This window comes from Bidens hawaiensis, unplaced genomic scaffold (genome assembly GCF_021521415.1).
Source record: "Bidens hawaiensis isolate Kalapana, Puna unplaced genomic scaffold, B.hawaiensis_p1.1 tig00025597_1, whole genome shotgun sequence".
In the NCBI taxonomy this organism is placed as follows: Eukaryota; Viridiplantae; Streptophyta; class Magnoliopsida; order Asterales; family Asteraceae; genus Bidens; species Bidens hawaiensis.
Genome location: NW_027494096.1, coordinates 179,659 through 203,869, shown reverse-complemented (window position 1 = coordinate 203,869; position 24,211 = coordinate 179,659). Strand labels below are relative to the sequence as shown.

The following is a 24,211-nucleotide window of genomic DNA, read 5'->3' as shown; positions in this document are numbered from 1 at the left end:
GAAAACCCTAAAAATAAGTATTTTTTTATAACCTAAACTATATGAGTATTTTTTATTTTTATTTTTTGACAAAATTTAAAAGTTTGCAAATATATTGACTTAGTTTAAACATAATTGTTTCCAAAGAAAATAGAAAAAATTAAGTTAAACGGGTCTTATTTGTGTTAATATATGAATACCAAGGCCGACTATGGGGCAGGGCGGGGTGGTAGACCAAACCCGGCCCAACACCCCGATAGGCCTGATTTTTTTATGCTATAAATATTTTTTGAAAAAAATGTATGTATTCTTAATTTTTAAACCTAATTGCTTAACTAATTCAAGATCCAACTTTTTTTTGCCTTCGGCTCAAAACTTTTTCACAGTTCTCAGAGACGCCCCTGGTGAATACACGTGTCGTGTTCATTCATGTGACGATTTTGAAATACGTGTAAAAACTTTATAGTTACTAACTAGTTTAACATGTCAAATATTAAACACGATAGATTCTCTAGCCCTAAATGAAATCACTCTCTATTGTAGCTACATGATTAAACTTGATTAAGTTTAGTCCGGAAAATAGAGTTTATGTAAGTACCGAATGGGGTCACATCTTTTAACAAATTTTTTTATTTGAATTCAATAACTTTAGTATTTAAATCCTTACAAATTTATATTTTTCTAAATAATTTCACTAACCAAACTTATTCCTTAATACTAAGTTATCTATCGAAACTTGGAAGTGTAGAGAAAAAGGGTTGCGTGGTGAGTGCAATCGAAACTTGGAAGTGTAGAGAAAAAGGGTTGCGTGGTGAGTGAATGAATAGACCATAACTATTCCTCTTGGTATCTACCACACCAAACAGCGCTCTCGGCAAGGCACATAGGGCATAAACAAGTCGAGTGTCGCAAAATATATTAGAAAACTAAGTTATTACATAAAAATAAAAATACACATAAAGCTTAAGTTATACGTGAACATTAAAATACTTATATAACTTAAGTTATCAAATAAAAATACTCCTATATATAGCTTAAGTTATTGCATAAAAAACATGTTAGAAAAATAAACATACAAATAGGTTAATCCATGAACCCCCATCGGGTTTACATAAGCACAAAATGTTCAGCTAAATGTCTTTTCGGGCTCACCATAAACTAATCCGAACTTGACTATACTAAACTCAGACTCGCAAAATTCTTGTTAGAATCATGATTTTTCAGAAATTCACGCTTGTATTTCCCAACAATAAGTGACACTTAAGTGAAATTTATTTCTTTAAAGCAACTGTTAACTTTTTATTGATGTAATATTATATTTCAATCTACTCCTATATTTGGTCATGTCTTTTGAGTGGTATTGTAGCAACGAGCATTATAGTATATAATAATTTATAAAAAGTGAAGTATAACGTACGTGAATGATTTACATACTATTACTATAGTCTAGTGGGTTAGTATTATTTATTATAAAGTTAATAATAATATAATTTTAAAATGTTACATTATTTATTAAATAGACTATAATAAATACTCATTCAACGAGGTGGTGTCATATTAATATAGATTGCCATGAATTACCGTCGACATATATTATCCTCTGACTGCGTCTTAAGTAACATACATTCTAGACAAGAGTGATGCTATCAAACTATCACCCCATTTGACTCGGCAAAAAGTCTTTCAATGCATACATACATACATACATATATATATAATATATAATATCTACATACCTGGCCAAGTTAAGAGCGCGTTCAACTTATTTGAACAAGAAGCAAATTCATTGGTTTGATCTGATGGATGGAATTTGCGGTAAGCTTTCTGCAAACCATGATGATAAGAAGTTGAAGTCCACACGGCGTGTTACAGATTATTATTATGATAATAAGAAGAAAGAGGTTATTGAGGTGATTCCCAAAGCTGTTGAAGGTCAGCTGGTTGTTGCAGGCTGGCCTTCTTGGCTTGCTGCTGTAGCCGGTGAAGCGATTCATGGATGGTTACCTAGACGACCGGATACTTTTGAGAAGTTAGATATGGTATGTATGTTTTAAATATGTCGTTAGTTCGGTTAACCAGTTTAACTAGATAGGTTTCTAAGATCTTATAATAAAAAGCTAGTATGCGCGCATTTATTTTTGCTTGCAATGATGTTATCATTCTAGGTAAGTTAATGACTTAATTCAATTGATTGCATGAACCAGTGGTTGACTTTGACCTTTTCAACAATTGGAGTTGGGTTGACTTTGACCTTTTAAACCATTGAACTTGGCTATGATTGATTGATTTCACAAAAATGAAGCTTTAAAATTTTTACATGCTAGTTAAGCTGTTTGAATCGAAAGTATAAGCATGTGGTTGACCTTCCGATTCATGTTCTTGCAGATTGGGCAAGGAACATACAGTAGCGTCTACAAGGCTCGGGATCTGACTAATAATAAAATCGTTGCTTTAAAAAGAGTGCGGTTTGATAATATGGACCCCGAGAGTGTCGAATTTATGGTGAGGGAAATCCTTATTTTACGAAGGCTTGATCATCCGAATATTATTAAGCTGGAAGGATTGGTCATGTCACGCACTTCATGTAGTTTGTATCTCGTTTTCGAGTACATGGAACATGATCTTACCGGACTTGCATCGCTACCAGGGGTCAAGTTCACAGAGTCTCAGGTAGTATCATTATGACATTATCTCTATGTTTGATGTTCATACTTGCTATATCTGATTTGATATTGGAAACGATGGATGCATATTTGTAGGTTAAATGCTACAAATATGAAATTTTTGAGTAGGGTTCAGCGCGTCGTACACGGAACCTCTTCAGCTTCTAGGTCCCAAAGCTTCGTTTTTAGTAGGATTGGCTTTGCTATTCAAAAGGGGGTTGCGGCGCAGCTTGTTGCCCGTTTGCCTGCCACTTTATTGTAATCGTTTTATAGTAAATTATATAAAACTTCGTTATGACAAAAATGCTACATGAAGCAGCTGCTAAGTGGACTTGACCACTGTCATAGTCGTGGCGTCCTGCACCGTGACATAAAAGGGTTTAATCTTTTGATTGATAATAACGGTGTTTTGAAAATTGCGGACTTTGGGTTGGCAAATATGTTTGATAATAGCGGAAATGTGCCATTAACAAGCCGTGTTGTGACACTTTGGTATCGACCACCTGAACTTCTACTTGGATCAACAAATTATGCAGTTGCTGTGGATCTATGGAGCACTGGATGCATTCTTGGAGAACTTTATGCTGGCAATCCTATCATGCCAGGTCGAACCGAGGTACCTTTCACTGTATTCTTATCGAACCCACCGTTTTGTGTTTATATATACAAATATGAGTAGTACCTAGTGACTTAGTAACAATTTAAACAGTTACTCTAATTCATAAGAAACCTTTTGTAATTTGTGTTAATTTAATAGTTTCTGTGTATATATCTCTCATTCCTGATTAAAAAACTTGGTTTATATATTTAGCTCGAGATTCGAATAAACGGATGGGAATAATCAGAGAATGGGCAGTTAGAAGTTAGAGCTAATAAAATAAAATTGTTGGAAATGAGAAGAGTAGACAAAAAGGTTCAAAATGGAAATTAATTTCAGTTTCAAAAGTTAATAGTTATATGAAAAATTAAAAAACAAAATACTTAATTTTAAATTTGAACACCTTTTATATCAGAAATCAAAATAACTTCTTTAGAAACACTAACAGTTTAACAGGTCAACCCACTTTTTAACGAGTCATGTTCGGGCTGACCCATTTTTTAAACAGGTCATGTTCGTGTCGACATGTTTAAGCGAATGAGTTGTGTCAGCCGACCCAAAATTTGTTTTCTTTTGTGTTTGTCATAAATTTTCGCCCCTAATAAAGACTACCTTGTTTAAAAAGTTATGATAGATACAAGTTTCATATTAGTCAAAAGTAAAAATTCTATTCTATTTTTGTATTTTTGAACTTGTAATTTGACCTATGACATCCATCTTGTAGGTTGAGCAATTGCATAAAATATTCAAGCTTTGTGGTTCGCCGTCTGAAGATTATTGGAAAAAGTCAAATTTACGGAACGTGACAGTGTTCAAACCGACCCAGCCTTATAGAAACCGCATTGCAGAAACGTTTAAAGATGTTCCTTCTGGTGCTATCAGGCTTATGGAATCCTTACTTGCAATAGAGCCTTCACAAAGAGGAACCGCATTGTCTGCTCTTGAGAGCGAGGTATCAACTTACTCTATTCTTTTCGTCTTTATGAGAATGTGAGAATGACAACATTATGAAATCAGATGACATAAATATATACTTTTTTTTAATCTTCTTTCAGTTTTTCACAACTAAACCATGTGCGTGTGATCTTCGAGCTTGCCAAAATATCCTCCCAGTAAAGAGATAGATGCAAAACATAGGGAGGAAGAAGCTAGAAGGTATGTGCATATTTGTTGATAATGTTTTCCATTGTTGTTTTGGTTTGACCATTGGAACGGAATGTAGTTTGGTTGAATTTCAAAGTCAACCAAACTATAAGCTTGCAGTGTTTTACTAAGTAGTTGTTGTAGACAAAGAGCGGAAGGAGGCAAGGGCCAAAGATTGTCATCGAAAGCCGAGGACGAAGGGAGTCTCGGGTAGTTCCAGCTCCCGATGCTAATGCTGAGCTAGTTGCATCAATGCAGGTAATTCCCTTCCCTCTCACACAAGTTTTGAGTTTTGCGTAAATCAGTCAAGTTGATATTTAACTCACGAATGTGAAAATGGGTCTATTCGGGTTATTTATCAATGGCAACTGACCGGAAGAAGAAACAAGTTGGTAATATTGATTAATGTATTTGGTTTGTCAAACACATTTTGACAAGTAACAGATTCCCAAAATCAATATTTGTTTGGTTCGAGTAATGATCAAACGAGCTGTAATTATATAACCTCCTAAATCATTTTTCTTAAAAACTCGTCGTTGGATTATAGTTTTTCTTAATCATATTAGACTCACTGATTATTCATTATACTGCCCATTATCCATTTCACCACCCGACCCGTTATTATGTAGTAAACAAAAATTCCATGATTGTGAAAATATTATTAATAAAGGAAGATACACAACCGTGTCAAATCTCGATGTCCTCATTATTCTTTTCAACCCTTTATATAGGGGATAATAACAATTACAATTATAATACAACTCAATCTCTTAAATAAATAAATAATCACCAAAAATATCTTTCACAAATATATATAAACTAATAATTAACACTTAAGAATCCAATACAGAGAAGACACGATAAAGCAAATTCAAATGAAGTGAGCAATAATGATGTGAAAGCCCGAGAATTCTTTTCGGGGCCATTGGTTGCAGCAGAGAAGAAATATGATGATGAAGAATGTAATAACAAAGACCAAACGGGAAGAAGAAGACATACGGGTAGGAGGAGGAGGAAACATGATCTTTCACGGAGTACTAATACTACTAAACAATCATATATGGTGAGTAACATTCATGTTCCAGCTTGAAGTTTGGTTTTTGTTTGGTTAATGAGTTGGTTTTTACTTTTTATTCAGGATGGTCATGGTTACATGGGCAAAAACACGATTCATTTCTCGGGTCTACTCGGTGCATCAAATGTCCGTGATCATCATATCCAAGAAGCTGCAAGAAGAGCGCGCCTTGACCAGGTCATGCTAGCTAAACTTCAGTCCGAACCAACAACAAACCATGCAGCATGTCTAGTCGTCGGGCCATGTAAAGCCATGCATCATATAACATTGTACATAGTGATCATATACAGTAATTCGTTTTAGTTTTGGAATTTGTGTGGTAATATAGGATATTATAGATCCTCAAGCATAATATGGGTTTTCGTCGGAATCGTGTGTTTGGTTCGCATGAATTCAATGGAATTGGAATCTGAATTCCAACTCTCAAATTGTTTGGTTCACAAAATTCGTTGTAATTGGAATCTTAATTCAATTGTTGATTTGTTTGGTTATCAAAGGAACGGGAATTGTAAACGAAATCCTTTAAATTCTTTTAATAAGGCACGGTCGTTTTACATAATTTGTAGGAATTCAAAGAAATTGGAATTTAAATCTTGGTATTTAATTAGGTGACCACTTGATTGAGAAGACATTTTAAAGAATATGGTGAAGGTACCTGGTACTTAATTATGTGATGGTTTTGTAGACTAGATATTGTACTCTAACGGTGAAAAGTTTATGCATGTTATGGTGATATGTTTAATTAATAGAAATGACAAAATAGTACTAACTTAGAAAGGAAAACAATCGCTAGAGCTACTCAATTCATATGAAATACTAATTCATTTCATCTTTTTTTCTTTTCATATGTAAACATAATTTCAAATCCTATGTACCAACAATATATGTAAACATGATCACGATTCCACTTATCATGTAGTGGGCATCTTTCCGTTTATTTTTGTTTGCGTGACATGAAATTCATAATATTCTAATTGTGTTTAAAGATTTAAAAATATGATAAATAAGTTATTGAATAATAACCCTCAACCTAATATAACCTCTAGACTCAACTACGATCCATCCAAGCCTCAACCTAATAATCGACGATCTCTCACTCCCAAATCGTGACTGATAAGGTGTGCTACCCAGGTACTCTTTCTCCAATAGCCAATTTTAATTTCTGTTTATGATTTTTTTTAGAGATTTGGAATGCTATTAGAGCACGTGATAATATTCTATATAATGTTATAATCATGCATAACAAATTGATTGATCATATGTATGTTTATGGTTTCTTAAAACTTATTATAATGAATTTAAATTATTATATCTCTATCTGCAAGAAAAATAACTGTTATGTATAACTTGAAAATAGTCAGCTAGATGAAACCTTAAGATTTTAGTTCAGATTCTGTTTGTTTGAATCCATTCTGAAACATTATGATGGTGATTTTCCTTTTATGTGATGTAATATATGCATTAGGCCGTTCTTGTTGGTACCATTTTTTGTAATTCCCGTGTATGTTGATGGCTAATTGGTTGAATTAGGTTAAAGTTTGTTGCCTACTTGCTGGAATTAGTGCATTGGGTGTTTGGTAGGTGAATTATGTCCTCGGGCTCTATATTATATGTATAACATGTCTACTAAGGAAGCTATTTTGAGACCATAAGTGGTGGATATTATTAGAATTTACAAGGATCGATCAACAATCCCCTTCTTGTATTACCCAGATCCCAAATTCACTTTTACTTATCGAATTGGTTAGATTTGAGTTCTATAATATTTTATTTCATTAGCTTGATATTGGCAACTAATTCATTAATGCTCTCTTGATGTTATGCATGTGTTTATGGGAGATGAATGTGCAGCCTAAACAATTCATGACAACTACATAATCACTTCTTGATATTCAAGTAAACATCATTAGTTTCGTCTTCACGGGTCATGTTGTTCGTGACTTTGTAGCCACTACTTTCATCGTGGTAGGTATGCTGTTGAAGTTGTATCACAAGCTGCTTATCAGGTAAGGTAGTTATAAGTTTTTATGCTTTAAATTGCATGTTTGTTGGTATGTGTTTTTCTGAAAGGGACGTTCCGTTTTGCTTGATTTCTTTATTTTTTTCTTCTAGTTGTCTAATGTAGATTGTCTTCGTTATAGTGTTTGTTGTCTTGGTTTATATTACACGATAATTTTAGTTAATGTAGGTTTCCTTTGTGTTCAACTGTTAGTGCACTATAGTTTACTGTCTATTTGGCTTCATGAATATCGCACTTTGTTTGGTTTAGGGTCTTTCACTCCATATACGCTGGTTGACTTGGATTTGGAAAGGAGCTATGCACTCTACCGGTTACATCTGTTTTCCGGGCCACATCTGTTAAGTCTTCACATTTATTGTGATGTACGTCATTCCATGGACGACAAAAGATGGCTTCGAGGTAAGAGTCTCTTTTAAACTCATCTTCTTTTTAACCAAACTTCATTTGACTCGTGAGATATATAGGAACTATTGAACTAGTACCACAATTGAAAATCATTTGCCTACAATAGGACTTGGACTAACTTGTCACATCGTGCGGGAATAGCAGCACATTTGGTTACATTTGCGAAATTTAGATGAAGGTTTTGGTAATTTTTGTTATATTTTAGATAATTTGTAAATATTAGGCCTGGATTGTTGTTATATTAAGATTAGTGCCTGTACCACTTAAGAACATAAATATAATCGCCAATCCAATCACATATTCCTAATCTATCATACTTTGGATTTTCTCTCATGCTTTGTTGTTTGTTTTTATAATTATTTATCATTTAGAGTTCCAACCAAACAGATTCATTTCATTCAGCACACAATAGTTTAGAGGGGTAAGATAGTCATTTTGCATAGTTATTCAGAGGTCCAACCAAACAGACTTAACCGGTTCAGTACTTACTAGGATTGAAGCTAGAATTTTATTGGAAAACTTGATTTACTGCTTACGTTTGACTTTCAGTTGGTCAAAAATGAAGGCTAGAATTGTTTGACCATTTGGGTTAATTTCGATAGAAGAGTCATAGGGAAAAATTATGGTATTATGATTTGATGGTATATTGTTATAAGTGGTCAGGTTATTTTATAAAGGTGGACAAAAATGAAAAAGGGTTTGGCAAAAAAAAAATCCCACAAAAAAAAATAATAATGAAAAAGTAATAAAAAAAAAACCATAACTCAAATTTAATAAAAACACGAAAAATGTAAAAACAAAAAAATGTTTCCATCGGCTTCCTCATTCACAAAAAAAACACAATTTGAAGAAAAAAGATCATTGTGTCTTTTTATTTATCATTTTGCTTTTTGTTTATTTTTGTCATTGATTGTGTTTTTTTCCTTGACATTGTGTTATATTACTCAACCAGGGCTGGCCCATAGGGGTGGCGGGGTGGTCGACGGCCACAAGCCTGACACCCCGTTAGGCCCGAATTTTTTTTTAATTTATATTTATTTTTATTAAAAACAATATGTATATTTAATGTTTAAACTTAATTACATGACCACTAGCTTGGTCTAGTGGCAAAGGGGTATTACTCTCATCCAAAAGGTTATGGGTTCTAGTCTCATTTGAGTCATGCTTAATCCTATTTTTATACAAAAATTTTTTAAACAACCCAAATTATAACCAAGTAAACCTATATAAAAATTTAATTGTTTAAACCAACAAAATACTCCTTAATTAAGGCCCAAAAAAAATTTCGTCTTCGGCCCAAAATTTTTTTTGCTTTCTCGGAGCCGGGCCTGATTGTGTTATATATATTTTGTTTGGCATTATATTATATTTTGCGACATATTGTCTCTTTTTTTATTTATCATTGTATTATTTGTTCATTTTCGGTATTGTGTCTTTTCAACGGATTTTTTTGGAACGGGCTAAGGGGGGAAACATTTTGGTTTTTTAGATTTTTTTTCGTTTTTTAATTTTATATTTTGAGTTATGATTTTTTTCTTTGAAATTTTCTTTTATGAGTTTTTTGTGTCGTCACAAATCTTTCACACACTTCTCATTTTTGTCTCTCTTTCTCTCTTTGTATTTTAACTCTTCACTTTTATAAGATGGAATCAACAAATATGTTTTGAGACCCAATTACAATTCTCTTATGATAAAGATATGTGGGCCCAGATTAATAGGAATAGAAGATGGATCTGAATGTTGGTGCACAATAAACCGGTTTTCTAAACGCAAAGCCACTCAAAAAGATTGATGGGAAAGTTGTCTATGTTTATTTTCGAAACATTTATCATAATTGTTAAGGTTTATTATAAACAAATAAAAAACAGGTATTCTTAGTTATTTTTAATTAATTTTCTGTATTTATTTGTTTTTTTGGTATTTATTTGACTTAATAAAACGATTTTTTTAACCGGTACCGGTTAACCAGTCCAGGTAATACCCTAACTGGTTTCCTAGATTAACTAGTTATTGGTCAAACTGGTTGTGATTGTGTTGATCAAAAACAAGTTCGATTAATAACCTACAACATAGGATATCTGAATAACACAATTCAGTTCATATTTCTTAGTAGACTTCCTCTTTCGAACTTCAATTTTCACGCTCTTGACCTTCACTGCTATAACTTCTTATCCAACACAAGTTGTGGTTTACTTGATTCCGTTGGTTAGCAAGGTATTGATGGATCTGCAAGTTTTCCCGTCACAGGTTCTTATGGTTATCATACTAAAATGGGTCATGTTAGCAACAAAGCCGTCATGCTGAAAGCTTTACAGTTGTTATAATTGCAGATTTTGTGTAACATGTTTTCAGTGATATTTTATTTGGTAACCCCTAAAGAATCCGTTACATGGTTCAATGATCTTTTGTTCGGCTTCTTTCGCAGCTAACATACATCATTTCACACTTGCTATCTATAAGAACATGGACTTGCATGGTTCAAGAATTTGAAAAATAATATCTAGAAATTAGGTTGAATAAGAGTTCTAGACATGCTGATTATGCTGATCTATAAGAACTCGACCATGAAACGGAATGCAGTTTGGTTGACTTTAAAAGTCAAAGTATGAACTATAAGCATGCAATGTTTTACTAACTAAGTATTTGTTGTAGACAAAGAATGGAAGGAGGTAAGTGCCAAAAGATTGGCATCGAAAGCCGAGGACGAAGAGAGACCCGGGTAGTTCCAGCTCCCGATGCTAATGCTGAGCTAGCTGCATCAATGCAGGTAATGGCCTTCCCTAGTTCCCTCTCACACAAGTTTTGAGTTTTGCGTAAATCAATCGAGTTGCTATTTAACTCACGGATGTGAAAATGGGTCTATTCGGGTTAGTTATCAATGGCAACTGACCGGAAAAAGAAACAAGTTGAAATATCTTCATATTATGTAATATTGATTAATGTATTTGGTTTGTCAAACAACACATTTTGACAAGTAGCAGATTCCCAAATTCGATATTTGTTTGGTTCGAGTATGATCAAACGAGCTGTAATTATATAACCTCCTAAATAATTTTTCTTAAAAACTCGTCGTTGGATTATAGTTTTTCTTAGTCATATTTGACTCACTGATTAATCATTAACGCCCATTATCCATTTCACCACCCGACCCGTGATTTTGTAGTAAACAAAAATTCCATGATTGTGATAATATTATTAACACTTAAGAGTCCAATTCAGAGAAGACACGATAAAGCAAATTCAAATGAAGTGAGCAATAATGATGTGAAAGCCCGAGAATTCTTTTCGGGGCCATTGGTTGCAGCAGAGAAGAAATATGATGATGAAGAATGTAATAACAAAGACCAAACGGGAAGAAGAAGACATACGGGTAGGAGGAGGAGGAAACATGATCTTTCACGGAGTACTAATACTACTAAACAATCATATATGGTGAGTAACATTCATGTTCCAGCTTGAAGTTTGGTTTTTGTTTGGTTAATGAGTTGGTTTTTACTTTTTATTCAGGATGGTCATGGTTACATGGGCAAAAACACGATTCATTTCTCGGGTCTACTCGGTGCATCAAATGTCCGTGATCATCATATCCAAGAAGCTGCAAGAAGAGCGCGCCTTGACCAGGTCATGCTAGCTAAACTTCAGTCCGAACCAACAACAAACCATGCAGCATGTCTAGTCGTCGGGCCATGTAAAACCATGCATCATATAACATTGTACATAGTGATCATACACAGTAATTCGTTTTAGTTTTGGAATTTGTGTGGTAATATAGGATATTATAGATCCTCAAGCATAATATGGGTTTTCGTCGGAATCGTGTGTTTGGTTCGCATGAATTCAATGGAATTGGAATCTGAATTCCAACTCTCAAATTGTTTGGTTCACAAAATTCGTTGTAATTGGAATCTTAATTCAATTGTTGATTTGTTTGGTTATCAAAGGAACGGGAATTGTAAACGAAATCCTTTAAATTCTTTTAATAAGGCACGGTCGCTTTACAGAATTCGTAGGAATTCAAATAAATTTGGAATTTAAATCCCGGTACTTAATTAGGTGGCCACTTGATCGAGAAGACATTTTAAAGAATACGATGAAGATACCTGGTACTTAATTTGGTGGTTGTTATATAAACAGGATATTGTACTCCAATGGTGAAAAAGTTTACGCATGTCGTGGTGATATGTTTAATTAATAGAAATAATTGAACAGCACATGCAACCATATGAAATAATTCATTTCATCTTTTTTTTCTTTTAATATGTAAACATAATTTTGAATCATATGTACCAGCAATAACTACATATATCTAAACAGCATCACAAATCCACTTATCATGGGAATCTTTCTGCTTATTCTTGTTTGCGTGAAATGAAATTCATCACATATATACCAACTTAATATTGAAATTGTGTTTAAAGGTGTAAAAAAAAATGATTAAATTAAGTTATTAGATAAGAACTATTTTATGATTTATATCTAATGTTTTAAACCGGTAGTCGAGGTTCTTATTCCGAAAACTTTAATCTGGTAGTGGAGGTTGTTACGATTGAAGCTAGAATTTTATTGGAAAACTTGATTTACTGCTCAAGTTTGACTTTCGGTTGGTCAACATTGAAGGTTAGAATTGTTTGACCATTTGGGTTAATTTCGATTGAATAGTCATAGGGGAAAATAATGGTATTATGATCTGGTGGTACGTTGTTATAAGATGGAATCAACAGATATGTTTTGAGACTCAATCACAATTCTCGTATGATAAAGATATGTAATAGGACTAGAAGATGGATCCGAATGTTGGTGTACACTAAACCGGTTTCCTAAACGCAAAACCACTCAAAAAGCCGTCATGCTGAAAGCTTTACAGTTGTTACAATTGCAGATTTTATGTAACATGTTACAATTGTTGATTATATTTATGCTGATCTAAAACACTTGTTAAGTCCTTCTCCTTCTCCTGTCACGTCAACGGGTGAGCTCGAGACGTGGATTCGTCAGAGAGACTGAAAACAGATTATTACAATCAACATTAGTATGGCAAGTTGATGTCTTTAAATATTGATGCAAATCGAACAAAGTAAAACATGGAACATAACGGTAGTTGACTTATTACCGGCTGCTTTTTTATATGTTATGCATTCATGTTATTAACGGTTTAATTTACATTTTATACTTAAACTCTCAAAACCCAATCACTGGCATCCAATCTCTAAATCGGTAAACTCAAAAGATAAACAGAGTATTTAAAGTTTAAACATATTGTTTGGCAATCGGGTATATGAATGAGATTATAAATATCCGTCCCGTTGTCATCCTAATAACTTGACACTCTACAAGTTCAACCATGGCCCAACCCAACCCGAATAGTCCAAGATCAACCAATCTTATATCGGTAGTCTTCGGTTTTGATTTTCTATATATTTTATGTTTAGGATTTTGTTTCAACCCGATGCATACCACACCAACAAAAGTACCAATATTTAATTTATATTAAGTTTGTTACATATATAATACTTTAAAGCCCTGTTCATATTGTTTGCAGAGTTTTTTTTTTTTTTTTGGCTAAAAAATGAAACGAACCATGTTATCGGTTGTTGTTCGGCTGGTAAGCTATACCTGAGGATGGAGTTTTTCAAACGTATTATGTCATCCATCTTCACCGGTTTCAAGATGAATTCTTGAGCCCCTTCTTCTAAACATCTGTATTTATCACAAAGGGAAAAAACATGTGTTTTAAAATATGTACTTATTTAATAAAAAAGTGACAACAGTAAAAGAAAAGATTTGTTTCTCCCATCTTCATACCGAAGTATGCGAGCTTCGATGTTCTCGGATGACATGATTACCATCGGTATGTGCCAGTGGGTTGAAGAACTCTGCATAATTAGTAACCAATTAAACTAGCTTAATTCATCTCTCAAATATAAAAAAAAGTTAACTTTAGCAAACAAACAGACCTTTATCTTCTGAAGCAGCTCAAAGCCAGTCATTTCTGGCATTGAGTAAGCACTAATTATCAAATCAACCTTCAAAGTACTATCGGATGGGTTGTTTCGTCATCTAAACCCAAGACTTGCAAAGCTTTGCTACCGCAATCTACAGCAGTGACTGCATGTAATTAATTAATTAATTATTCTTCACGGTGATCAAAATCATATATGCATAGAATTAATAATGAAGTGGTGAAATTAATCTGAAAGAGTATCAGAGTATGTACGTACCTTTGCAAGAAGATTTCTGAAGAAGCTTCTTGACGAGCATCCGGTTGACGATGCTGTCGTGGACTACAAGGACGTGAAGCTGATCCATTTGATGATGATCGATGAAATTAATATGAATATGAATATTATGAATGATAATGAAGAGAGCTGGTAGGTAGTATTTATAGGAACCTGGTGCATGTATCTGACTGGCCACCAATTAGTGATAGAGGAGAATTGATGATCATGATAATACATGTATTCTTCTTCTTCTTCCTTTGTTTCTGTTAATGGAAAAAGGCAATGCTAACAGCACAGTCTTTGCCTGTTTTAGCCATTAATAGGCAATGCAGATATGGATGCTCTTCCCATCAGATAGCAATGGCATCCAGAAAGAAAGTTGAAATTATTATTGCATGTGTTTCTTAAACCCACTTTCATTTTAATAGTAATAAAGGAATCATTATCATATTAATCATGGGTACGTACTCTCATCTTATCTTTGTAACTTTATTATTATTATTATTATTATTATTATTATTTTGGTTAATTATTACTGTATGTTGCTTCCTTTGAAATTGATTGGATGAATGGCAACTAATAGAATAATAAAATGTGGTGTTTTTCTTTAGTTTAAGGAAAAAATTAAAATATTGAGGTTTGCTGTTTGATTATTTGATGTTCAATAGCTTAGCTGAGCAAGAGTTGGTTTGTGCTTGGAATGGTTTGTAAACATGTCTAGTCAGCTTGGTTGATAACAGTTCTGAGCCAAGCTAGCTAGGTTTGTAAATGAGTTTATTTTAAGCTAGTTTTATTGAGCCACCGGCTATTTAAGCATATCTAGACTTAGCAATAGCAAGCAGGCCACATATGTGTGTGTGTTTATAATTAGATATATTGAAAATAAATATTTTGAGCCGAGCCGAGCTGGCTCGGTTTGTGAATGAACCGATTTTTAGATTCAAGCTTTTTGAGCATCTCTAATTATTAATATCATCTCACTTTAATACCGTCTTTCATTTAAGAAACATTATTTTGAGTTTTAAGTTCTGGGATTCTTCTTATCCGAGTACCTAAATGGATAAATGCCAATAAGCTTATATTATGTATGATTTTGCATAAAACAGTGCTGTTTTAATTTCTTATGACTGTTATGTATAAATATTTGTATATTTGTTAATATCGTGTTCTTCGTGTCTGGTGTGTGCTTTTCTTGTGTCTTGTGACTTTGTTAAGTTAAAGGTTTATCCAACATGGGTACACATGATGTAACAATTGTTTTGGTCATTGGCAATAACACTAATTACAATTTACAACTCTATATTGTCACTAATTTTGCAATGCTCACACTCCCATTAGCATCATTTTATAGTATTGAACGCTCGGGATAAGATAAAATAAAAATCTACTTGAGTTGAGAATCAAAAAACTTTAGAAACGCATTGTAAATCACGTATTTTCAACTAAAATTTGAATCTTGTAGTAAACAATTATAGTTAATAAAAAATGTAAAGGTAAATTTATATTTTCTCTCTCTTGAAATTTTTAAAAGTTAAAGAAAGTGTAAAAAAATTGCGAAACAAAATTTTTTTCGATATATTGTATTAAATTAAACCATATATATTACATATGTTTAAAAAAACAAAAAAATGATGTTACATAGGGTTTTTACGAGTTTTATCAACTCAAAGGAGTTTTCAAACTATACATCCCTTAGGCTCCTTTTGTTGTATTGCATAAAACTTACTAATGCATTTGTAAAGAATTTACATGTTATAGGCCTATAACCACAACATTTAAGAGTCTTTTGTATAGTATTAGATAAACGATCAACTTATCCTCAAAAAATAGAGACACAAATACAAGACAATCTAAACCCACGACATCGAATAGAAAGGAAACAAACCAACTTTAGGCTAGTGTCACTCATGTTTTGTGAATTATATGTATCATTTAACATACCTTATTTACTTATATTACTTAAATGTAACTTAGTGTTCAATTGTTCATAGGTGTGTATACTTGACGCTAGTTTGGACGTAAGAAATTTAACTAGAAATCTAACTTTTTTATATCCCAATGCAACTAAGATGTATCAAGTTGGATCTAAAACCTTTTGCTCGAGCTTTATGTGTCTATTCGTCATGCCTCAATCTTTTACTAAGATAATATTTCTGCACTTTACCTGTCCCACGGTCCGGTGGATCGGTGCAACATCAAAGAACGAAACATGTAGCAATGTCTTACCAAATTATATTATGATTTTGCTCACGTTTAGCAATATACGTGATACCTTAGTACCTTAAGAAGTACCCCAATAAACGCTTTAAATCAACCGTGCCATAAGCCATATATATGTGTGTAAATTTTGAATGCAATTTTCACGACTCCTCTATTCCTCTGGTAATTCCTTATAAGCTCTTGTGTCAGTATATTGTCAACAATTTGGCGACAAGGAACAAAAGCACTCATTAGCACCCAATTATGGATTTCAAGGCTCCTTTAGTCATATTATATAAATCTTACTATAACACATTTGTAAATTAATATGTCTATAACACAACATTCAAAAGAATCTTTTAAAAAGTATTGGAGAAAAGATCAACTTAACTTCAAACAATATAGGCATTTATACAAGATGATACAAACCCAAAAGAATTAAACTAGGAAATAGGGGCGTCAATTTCTGACACGACCCGAAACCCAACCAGAACCTGACACGAAAACCGTTTTCTTAAAAATGTCAACCCAAACCCGACACATTTAAAAAACAGGTCAACCCGAACCCGACCCGTTAAAAAGTGGGTTGATCTGTTAACCCATTTAACAAGTAGAACTGCAATTGCTGTTGCAAAGTTAGCAGATACCGCTCGTGAGGAGCTTCCTAGTACCATGGCTGCAATCAGGCTTTCTGGCATGGAAATCAGTTCACAAGGAATAATACAACATAACCACAACTCCCATCAATGATGCAGCATGGGCGGGAACACCGTTCTTCCGATCCTCCAACTAGCGGGACCATTTCTTCTTTCTTCTTTCATGGAGTTGGCATCATCAACATAAATATGTATTACACACTACAACATCATATATAAATAACATATATATGAGACATACAAAGTGATACAGCATATCTAATCGACTGATCTAACAATCTTGTCACCTGTTACATAATGAATGATTTTACATGAGAAACCATAATGCCAACTCTTATTTCACAAGGAATAATACAACATAACCACAACTCCCATCAATGATGCCCATAACCTACAAATACTTTTGCATGTTCTTAGATCATGAATTACCAGGACACAAAAACATCCGTAATTCAAGACGAACCGACATCAACAACTTTAGAGCTCTTCACCCGATACCTGCTCAGCTCTTGGATTCCCAACCACTTCCGTATATATTCAAATACAGTTTCATCTCTTAGTAATGGCCGGTGAGCACCCGGGATTCCTACTCGCTCTATTGCGTCAAATCCATCTGCCTGTAGATCACATTTCAGTTCCGGGTCAAAGATGTTTGACCAGATTATTAAATATTTAAACACACACAATATATATAATACTAAATGCAGGGATAATACCATTGCTGACTCAGCTGGGACCGTTCCATCTCCATCCACGTATGAGTATTCAGGCTGCGACAAAACAAAGAGTAAACACTCTCAATGTTAACGGATCGAAACAGGTTAAGGTCGAATGGTTCGTTTTGAATGGTAATTGATGGATTTGAGTGGCTTACCAATGTATGGCATATTTCAGACGGGTCGTTAATTGGATCCGTTTCTGAACCATAACTACACACACACACACATTTCAATCAGAAAACACAAAATAATACAACATCATGTTTTTAAATGCAATCTTGGTTAGACGTACCAAACATCAAAAGGTGTATCCCATGATGTTCCATAAATGTTGTAGAACTCAATCCCTTCGGGTAGCTGCACATTGTTTAACATCTTGCGCGTAGTAGCAGCCCATTTGTAGATATCTTGATTGAATGGTAACGGTATAGTCTTCTTGTTGTATTCAATCTGCCACGGTTGAACAAAACAAAAGAGTTGACTTCTAATTGCATGTGGTCATTTGACTTTTTGGGACGATTTACTGACTCAGAAAAAAAGTTTTAAATCTCGGGTAGTTCACTTTTTGGGCCAGTTTACAAACTCAGAAAAAAATTTTAGATCTCAGGTTTTTGACTTTTTGGGTCAATTTACTAACTCAGAAAGCAGTTTCAAATCTCGGGGTTTTTACTTTTTGGGTCAACTTACTAACTCAGAAAGAAGTTTCAAATCTCGGGTTTTTGACTTTTTGGTTCACCTTACTAACTCAGAAAGAAGTTTCAAATCTCGGGTTTTTGACTTTTTGGTTCACCTTACTAACTCAGAAAGAAGTTTCAAATCTCGGGTTTTTGACTTTTTGGTTCACCTTACTAACTCAGAAAGAAGTTTCAAATCTCGGGATTTGACTTTTTGGGTCAACTTACTAACTCAGAAAGACGATTCAAATCCCGGGTTGTTGACTTTTTGGGTTAACTTACTGACTCAGAAAGAAGTTTCAAATATCGGGTTCTGATGTTTTGGGTCAACTTACTAACTCAGAAAGAAGTTTCAAATATGGGGTTTTGACTTTTTGGGTCAACTTACTAACTCTGAAAGAAGTTCCAAATCTCGGGTCATTGACTTTGTGGGTCAATTTACTAACTCAGAAAGAAGTTTCAAATCTCAGGCTTTTGACTTTTTTGGTCAAAGAAAGTACCTCATTGTCCTTCAATGCTTCTTCAAACAGCCCCACACATCCAGATATGCCATATGTTGCCCTTTTGACCGAATCTTGTTCGTTTTCTGAGTTATTTCTCCATACCACAATTTCAGGTTCCTTTTTCCATTTGAACTCTGGATTAGCAAGCATCTCATATATAGACGGGCATTCTACCAACTGAAAACACAAGAAAAAATAAAATATCCTTTGACGGGTTTCGTTTTTAATAGCTAATTATTTTCTCAAATGAGTCAAAATCATTATGTTTTACCAGTTGATGCATTGACCACCTTGATACAAAGAAGTAGCTTTCAAGTCCCTCCACAAATTGTAATCCAGTTAAAAGGGAATCATTTATGCATCCTGGTGCACCTGATACGCATATACGTAAACATTAGCTAGCTCAAATTAGTTACTAATTCTGAATCATATTATAAGTTAAGACAATCAATATTAGGGCATGTGAGGACATAAAAAAATCCAACAAAAAGTGAAAAGAAATGTAGTTATACCTTGGAAAGGAGTTGCAATAGTTATCCACTTATTCACATACTTAGCAAACACCTATAGCAACTAGACATGTGTCATGTTCTTGAGTCACTATGAAGTATAGATGTAAACAAGCCGAGCCAGGTTGGGCTCGATCTCAAAGTTAAAGATACCAGCTCAGCTTGGCTCAGCTACCTTAACGAGCTGAAATGTTGAGCTCGAGCTTGGCTCATAAAGAGCTCGAGACAGCTTGTGGCTCGTCGAGATAACTCCGTTATTTTAAAATGTTATCTTTTTAGTTTTCACACATGTTGAGATCAGGTACAAATCACCTTTAACGCGCAAAGAGTATGAAGCAAAGACAAAAAAAAACGTGTTGGCAATTTCGTAGAAGAGTAATTACGAAAACGCCACCATGTAGACTTTTTCTTCACTTCGTATACTTTGCATCGTAAGTGTTATTTGAATTTACATGTGTGCGTGCGTGCGTATGTATGTATGTATGTATGTATGTATGTATGTATGTATGTGTGTGTGTGTGTGTATTAAAACTTGGGATATAATTTATATATATAATATAATTTGGGCTTTAAACGAGCTGAGCCTGAGTGAGCTTTTTCAAGCGAGCCACGAGCCTTTTGAACTGTCCTACTATTAACTACAGTATCATAAATACACACACAATGAGAATATAAAATAAGGTAATCGGGCGTATGGTCATACATCAGAATGAAGTGATATGAAACACGAAACTAACAATCCGCCCATCGAGTGTGATATAAGGTTGACTTTTCTACCCCCCGAAGCTTTATATGCTGTCTCCAGCTTCTCCTTGAGGCCATCCATTGATTGGTCAGTTCTGCAAACATTACAGTAACAACTAAGCTGACATGCTGATGCGTCTTAAGGGGTGTTTGGATGTGCGGTTTTGTAGTAGCAATGTGATACTAAAACGCACATCCTAACACCCCTTAATTACTGAAAGCTAAAGTGTTTACCTATTGCTTTGGCGAAAGTCATATCCGTATCCAAACAATGTGGTTCCTTTCTTGTATCCACAATTAACAAGCATATCAATCATGTCATGAAAATGGTATACATCCGTCACGTGTAAACATTTTATCAACTGAGATGCCACAAAATACAAATATGCATAGTTAAATTACAAGACAACCAGTCTTGAAAGCAATGAATAATATTATTAGACAGAAACATACATATGAGGGATCCAAAATATCGATGGCATAAAGTCCATAATCATCTTGTGGAATAACAAGATCAGAACTATCATCCAATGCTTCTGTGTAGCCTGAAATTACAAAACAATGAATTCCCATATTCAAAATATAACAGACTTAATCACTTTCTTGATTAGTACTAAACTGAAATAATCACAATTCACATCACACAATTTAATTACACAAGATTACAAAAGCAGAAATTCAGAACTACTGCAAGTAAAGACATAACAACAGTAGAGGTGAAAACAAGTCAGAGCCAAACCCGAGCTCGGCGGGAGCTCGGTTCATGAGTAGTTTTCAAGATTGGGCTCATGGGCGAGGCTTCTCAAGGGCCAGGGCAGCCCCGGCCCCTCCTTTTTTTTATTGCTCTGTGATGTAAGTTTACCCGTTTTACGGCTGAAAATTTGGCCCTCCCCCCTTCGTTTATGTAAATTTTTTATACGTATTTTCGTCCTGCACCTCCAGGTGGAGTCGTTTATTATTTATTAATTAATTTATATATATATATATATATTTGTAACTATGATTAGATATGTTTGTTATTTATAACTTAGTATATGGAAAAGTAAAATTGTTATGTAGCTATTGTTATTAAAAATTAATATATAATAATGGAGTATTAAATAAATATGTATTAAATATAATATATTAGCTCGTCTAGCTGGCTAGAGCTCAATAAATGAAAGCTTGGTTCGAGCTCATTTATTAGCATTTAAGCTCGAAATCAACCCCAGTTCAAAACCTACCAAACACTTAACACAAAACCAAAAAAACCATAAATACTTTAGATAGAAAAAAAAACAAACCAGTACGAGGATTGTAAAGGGACCATAATTTATTTCTAAACTCCAAATCAGCAAGAAGAATACGGACCCAAACACGGGTCGTGATCCCGAGCCAGCTCTTCGGCTTGGAGTTGAGAATAGACCCACCGACGCCGCTGACCAGAACAACCGGGTCAAGATCAGCCACGTCATCACCGGAGCTCTGATCACCGCAACACCACCATTTTCCTCCGCCCACCATGTTGTTCCTCTGTTCTGGGAATTGATTGATTGTAGCACGTGTTGCAGGTGAGTAGTTAATTACACAGTGTTGTTATGTGTACATGTATATATATATATAGTTGGTCAGAGTAGAAGAAGAAAGATGTAGAAAAGTGTGGGGATTCGCAATGATGACTCAACGAGTGATGTTAAAATATTATCCATTTTCATATTATAATAATATTATTTCTGGATTCTACCTACTTCCACGTTTTGGCGTTTTATTATTTTAAACACAAATTATGAAAAACTTATTATAAATTAATATTATAATAATATTGTATATTTTTTTTTAAATAAAAGTTACTCTAATACAATTTTCGTTTATTATAGTCTCTAAGCAGGTTAAAAGGGTATACGTAAATTTTCAGTACTATTTTCTTACACTAAAATCGCTAAACCTATCTACATAATCTGTGGATTTATGAAAAATATTTAAGATAATAGCCTGTTATCCTTTAAGTTAGTAAAATTTGATGAATTAATATTCAGCTTTTTGTATTTAAAAAAAAAACTATATCTTCTTATTTTAACAAATTTAGGAGCAAGAAACAAATTTAAATATTTATTATTATTATTATTATTATTTTCCAAATATATACATTCTAGATAACGTTATGGAATTAATTTTTCAACAAAGAGTGTATGTGTTTTATTTTAACACGTTTAGTGATTTTAATATATTAAAAAGTCGGTCGGTTTTTCTTTATTGAGAAGCAACAAATTATGTTGAATTTTATGATATTAGCCCATTGAAGAAACACTAATTGACCCCGGGCAGATTACAGATAATCTGGGGGTTAAATAGATGTTTCTCACGAGGGTTATGTCCGGCAAGATGGTTATTCTTCTGATGACCTGTAAAACAGACACCGTGAGCTCGTCACTGAGAAAGGGGAGGGGTACCTCCTTGTGACCACCCTCCGGCGTGAGAATCAGACTAGATTGCTCTTGAATATAAGTGTATATTAAGAGAAATGACTAGAGCAGATATCAGATAATATATGGAGATATAAGATCATGAGATATGATAATACCGTTCCAAGGTGTTGGAGTATTTATAGCCGAAGGTAGGTTTCCAAGCAGGTACAGCCGGTTGAATAGTATTCCTGTTCTACCAACTGTGGGCTACGCACGTGCCATGCTGATGGTTGGTGGGTAGGCAGCGGCTGATAGTGACCAGGCCGGCTGTGTACTATTCCTTTTCCACCAACTGCAGGCTATGGACGTACCCCGACAGGGGTTGGTGAGTAGGCAGCGGCTGATAGTGACATTAAGTAGTAGAGCGTGTTGCTCGTCGTACTGTTGTCAGTGAGCTGTCGCAGCTTTGGTCAGATCTTTTGTCCATACCTTGGCAGGTATAGTACAAAAGGTCCTTCAGTAGCGTACGGACTGGCTCATTTGGGCGGCTTCTTCAGGTGACATTACTGAATTATTTAAGAGTTAGTGCCTTGTGCGTGTAGCCTTGCTGCGCGGGTAGCCTTCCCTGATGGCTAGTATCCGCAGCTGCGGGAACAGGCGGAGTACGTCGACCATTGGGAGGCTTTTCCTGCGAGAACAGCTTGCGTACTGCGCGTAAGGACGTCACGTCTCTGAGCATGGTTGGTCCTGCGGATCCAGTTGGTCTTTGCGCAGACGTCCCTCTGTGAGTTCAACTGCGCAGACATCCTTCGAGGTGAGTTGCGGGTCCAACTGCGCAGACGTCCCTGTTTAAGGTGAGTCTTGCGGGTCCAACCGCGCAGACGTCCCTGTTGAAGGTGAGTCTTGCGGGTCCAACTGGGCTCTGCTGGGACCTACCTCTTCAAGTCCCCCCAGTCCAATGTTCTTCTCATGAATTGTTAATAAGTGAGGTGAACTTTTGGACTTAAGCAAGGGATTTTGAAAAGGGTTTAGTTTTAAGGTTTTCCATGGGGATTCTTCCCGCGGAAATCCTAATATCACGTGCAGAAATTCCCGACTTTTCTGCTTGATCTTTGGGTATGATGCGGGTAGGTCTGTAACCTCCTCGCAAGTCAAGAGCGTTGAGTTCCACTTGTGTAGATTCTCCATGAGGTTTTGGTAGTTTTAAACATAGTGATCAATTACGTTAAACAACCAATTCCATCTTGGAGCTTCAAACAATCTAGTTCTCAACGTTCCCGCTATGCGGGGATGTTATTTCCGTTTCCGCAAGCATGGCCCAGAAGATCCTTCTTGGTTTCAATTCCCTGCGGAGTGCTAAGTATGTGAAGGGTTTTGCCTTGACACTGTACCCGCACTCGTCTTATAGTTACTTTACTTCCGAGGTATTCCTGGCGTCAATTCCCTGCAGGTGCTAAGTATGTGAAGGGTTTTGCCTTGACACTGTACCCGCACCCGTCTTATAGTTACTTGGTTGCCGAGGTATTATTGGCTTCAATTCCCTGCAGGTGCTAAGTATGTGAATGGTTTTGCCTTGACACTGTACCCGCACCTGTCTTACGGTTACTTGGTTACCAAGGTAAGGGGGTATAGTCCCGCTTACTTTTGAATCTTTTTGAATCTTTTTGAAATTCGAAGAGTTGGTGAAAGGATAAGAACAGTCCAACTGTTGAAGGGACGTCA

At 34.9% G+C, this 24,211-nt stretch overlaps 2 protein-coding genes and 2 pseudogenes across 3 annotated transcripts; 2 read left to right on the top strand and 2 right to left on the bottom strand.

Moving 5' to 3' along the window:
- Positions 1 to 1,757: 1,757 nt before the first annotated feature.
- On the top strand, positions 1,758 to 11,789 carry LOC143571859 (putative serine/threonine-protein kinase At1g09600; annotated as a pseudogene). Its single transcript, XR_013142169.1, has 8 exons — positions 1,758 to 2,018; positions 2,365 to 2,651; positions 2,943 to 3,258; positions 3,965 to 4,192; positions 4,296 to 4,395; positions 10,536 to 10,650; positions 11,103 to 11,315; positions 11,391 to 11,789. The product of XR_013142169.1 is annotated as a putative serine/threonine-protein kinase At1g09600 (transcript).
- On the top strand, positions 4,417 to 6,006 carry LOC143571861 (uncharacterized). The gene is made up of 4 exons (XM_077057176.1): positions 4,417 to 4,437; positions 4,528 to 4,641; positions 5,234 to 5,446; positions 5,522 to 6,006. Exons 1-4 carry the CDS (start codon positions 4,417 to 4,419, stop codon positions 5,759 to 5,761), a joined length of 588 nt encoding a protein of 195 aa, XP_076913291.1. The 3' UTR covers positions 5,762 to 6,006.
- A 1,426-nt stretch (positions 11,790 to 13,215) lies between the features above and the next one.
- Positions 13,216 to 14,189, bottom strand: LOC143571857 (two-component response regulator ORR3-like; annotated as a pseudogene).
- A 3,100-nt stretch (positions 14,190 to 17,289) lies between these two features.
- Positions 17,290 to 21,660, bottom strand: LOC143571871 (phospholipase A(1) LCAT3-like). Its single transcript, XM_077057184.1, has 11 exons — positions 21,389 to 21,660; positions 20,559 to 20,650; positions 20,340 to 20,467; positions 20,065 to 20,200; positions 19,365 to 19,416; positions 19,124 to 19,224; positions 18,850 to 19,029; positions 17,968 to 18,125; positions 17,831 to 17,885; positions 17,673 to 17,726; positions 17,290 to 17,573 (listed from the first exon to the last, which is right to left on the bottom strand). Exons 1-11 carry the CDS (start codon positions 21,606 to 21,608, stop codon positions 17,409 to 17,411), a joined length of 1,341 nt encoding a protein of 446 aa, XP_076913299.1. The 5' UTR covers positions 21,609 to 21,660; the 3' UTR covers positions 17,290 to 17,408.
- Between the last annotated feature and the right edge of the window lie 2,551 nt (positions 21,661 to 24,211).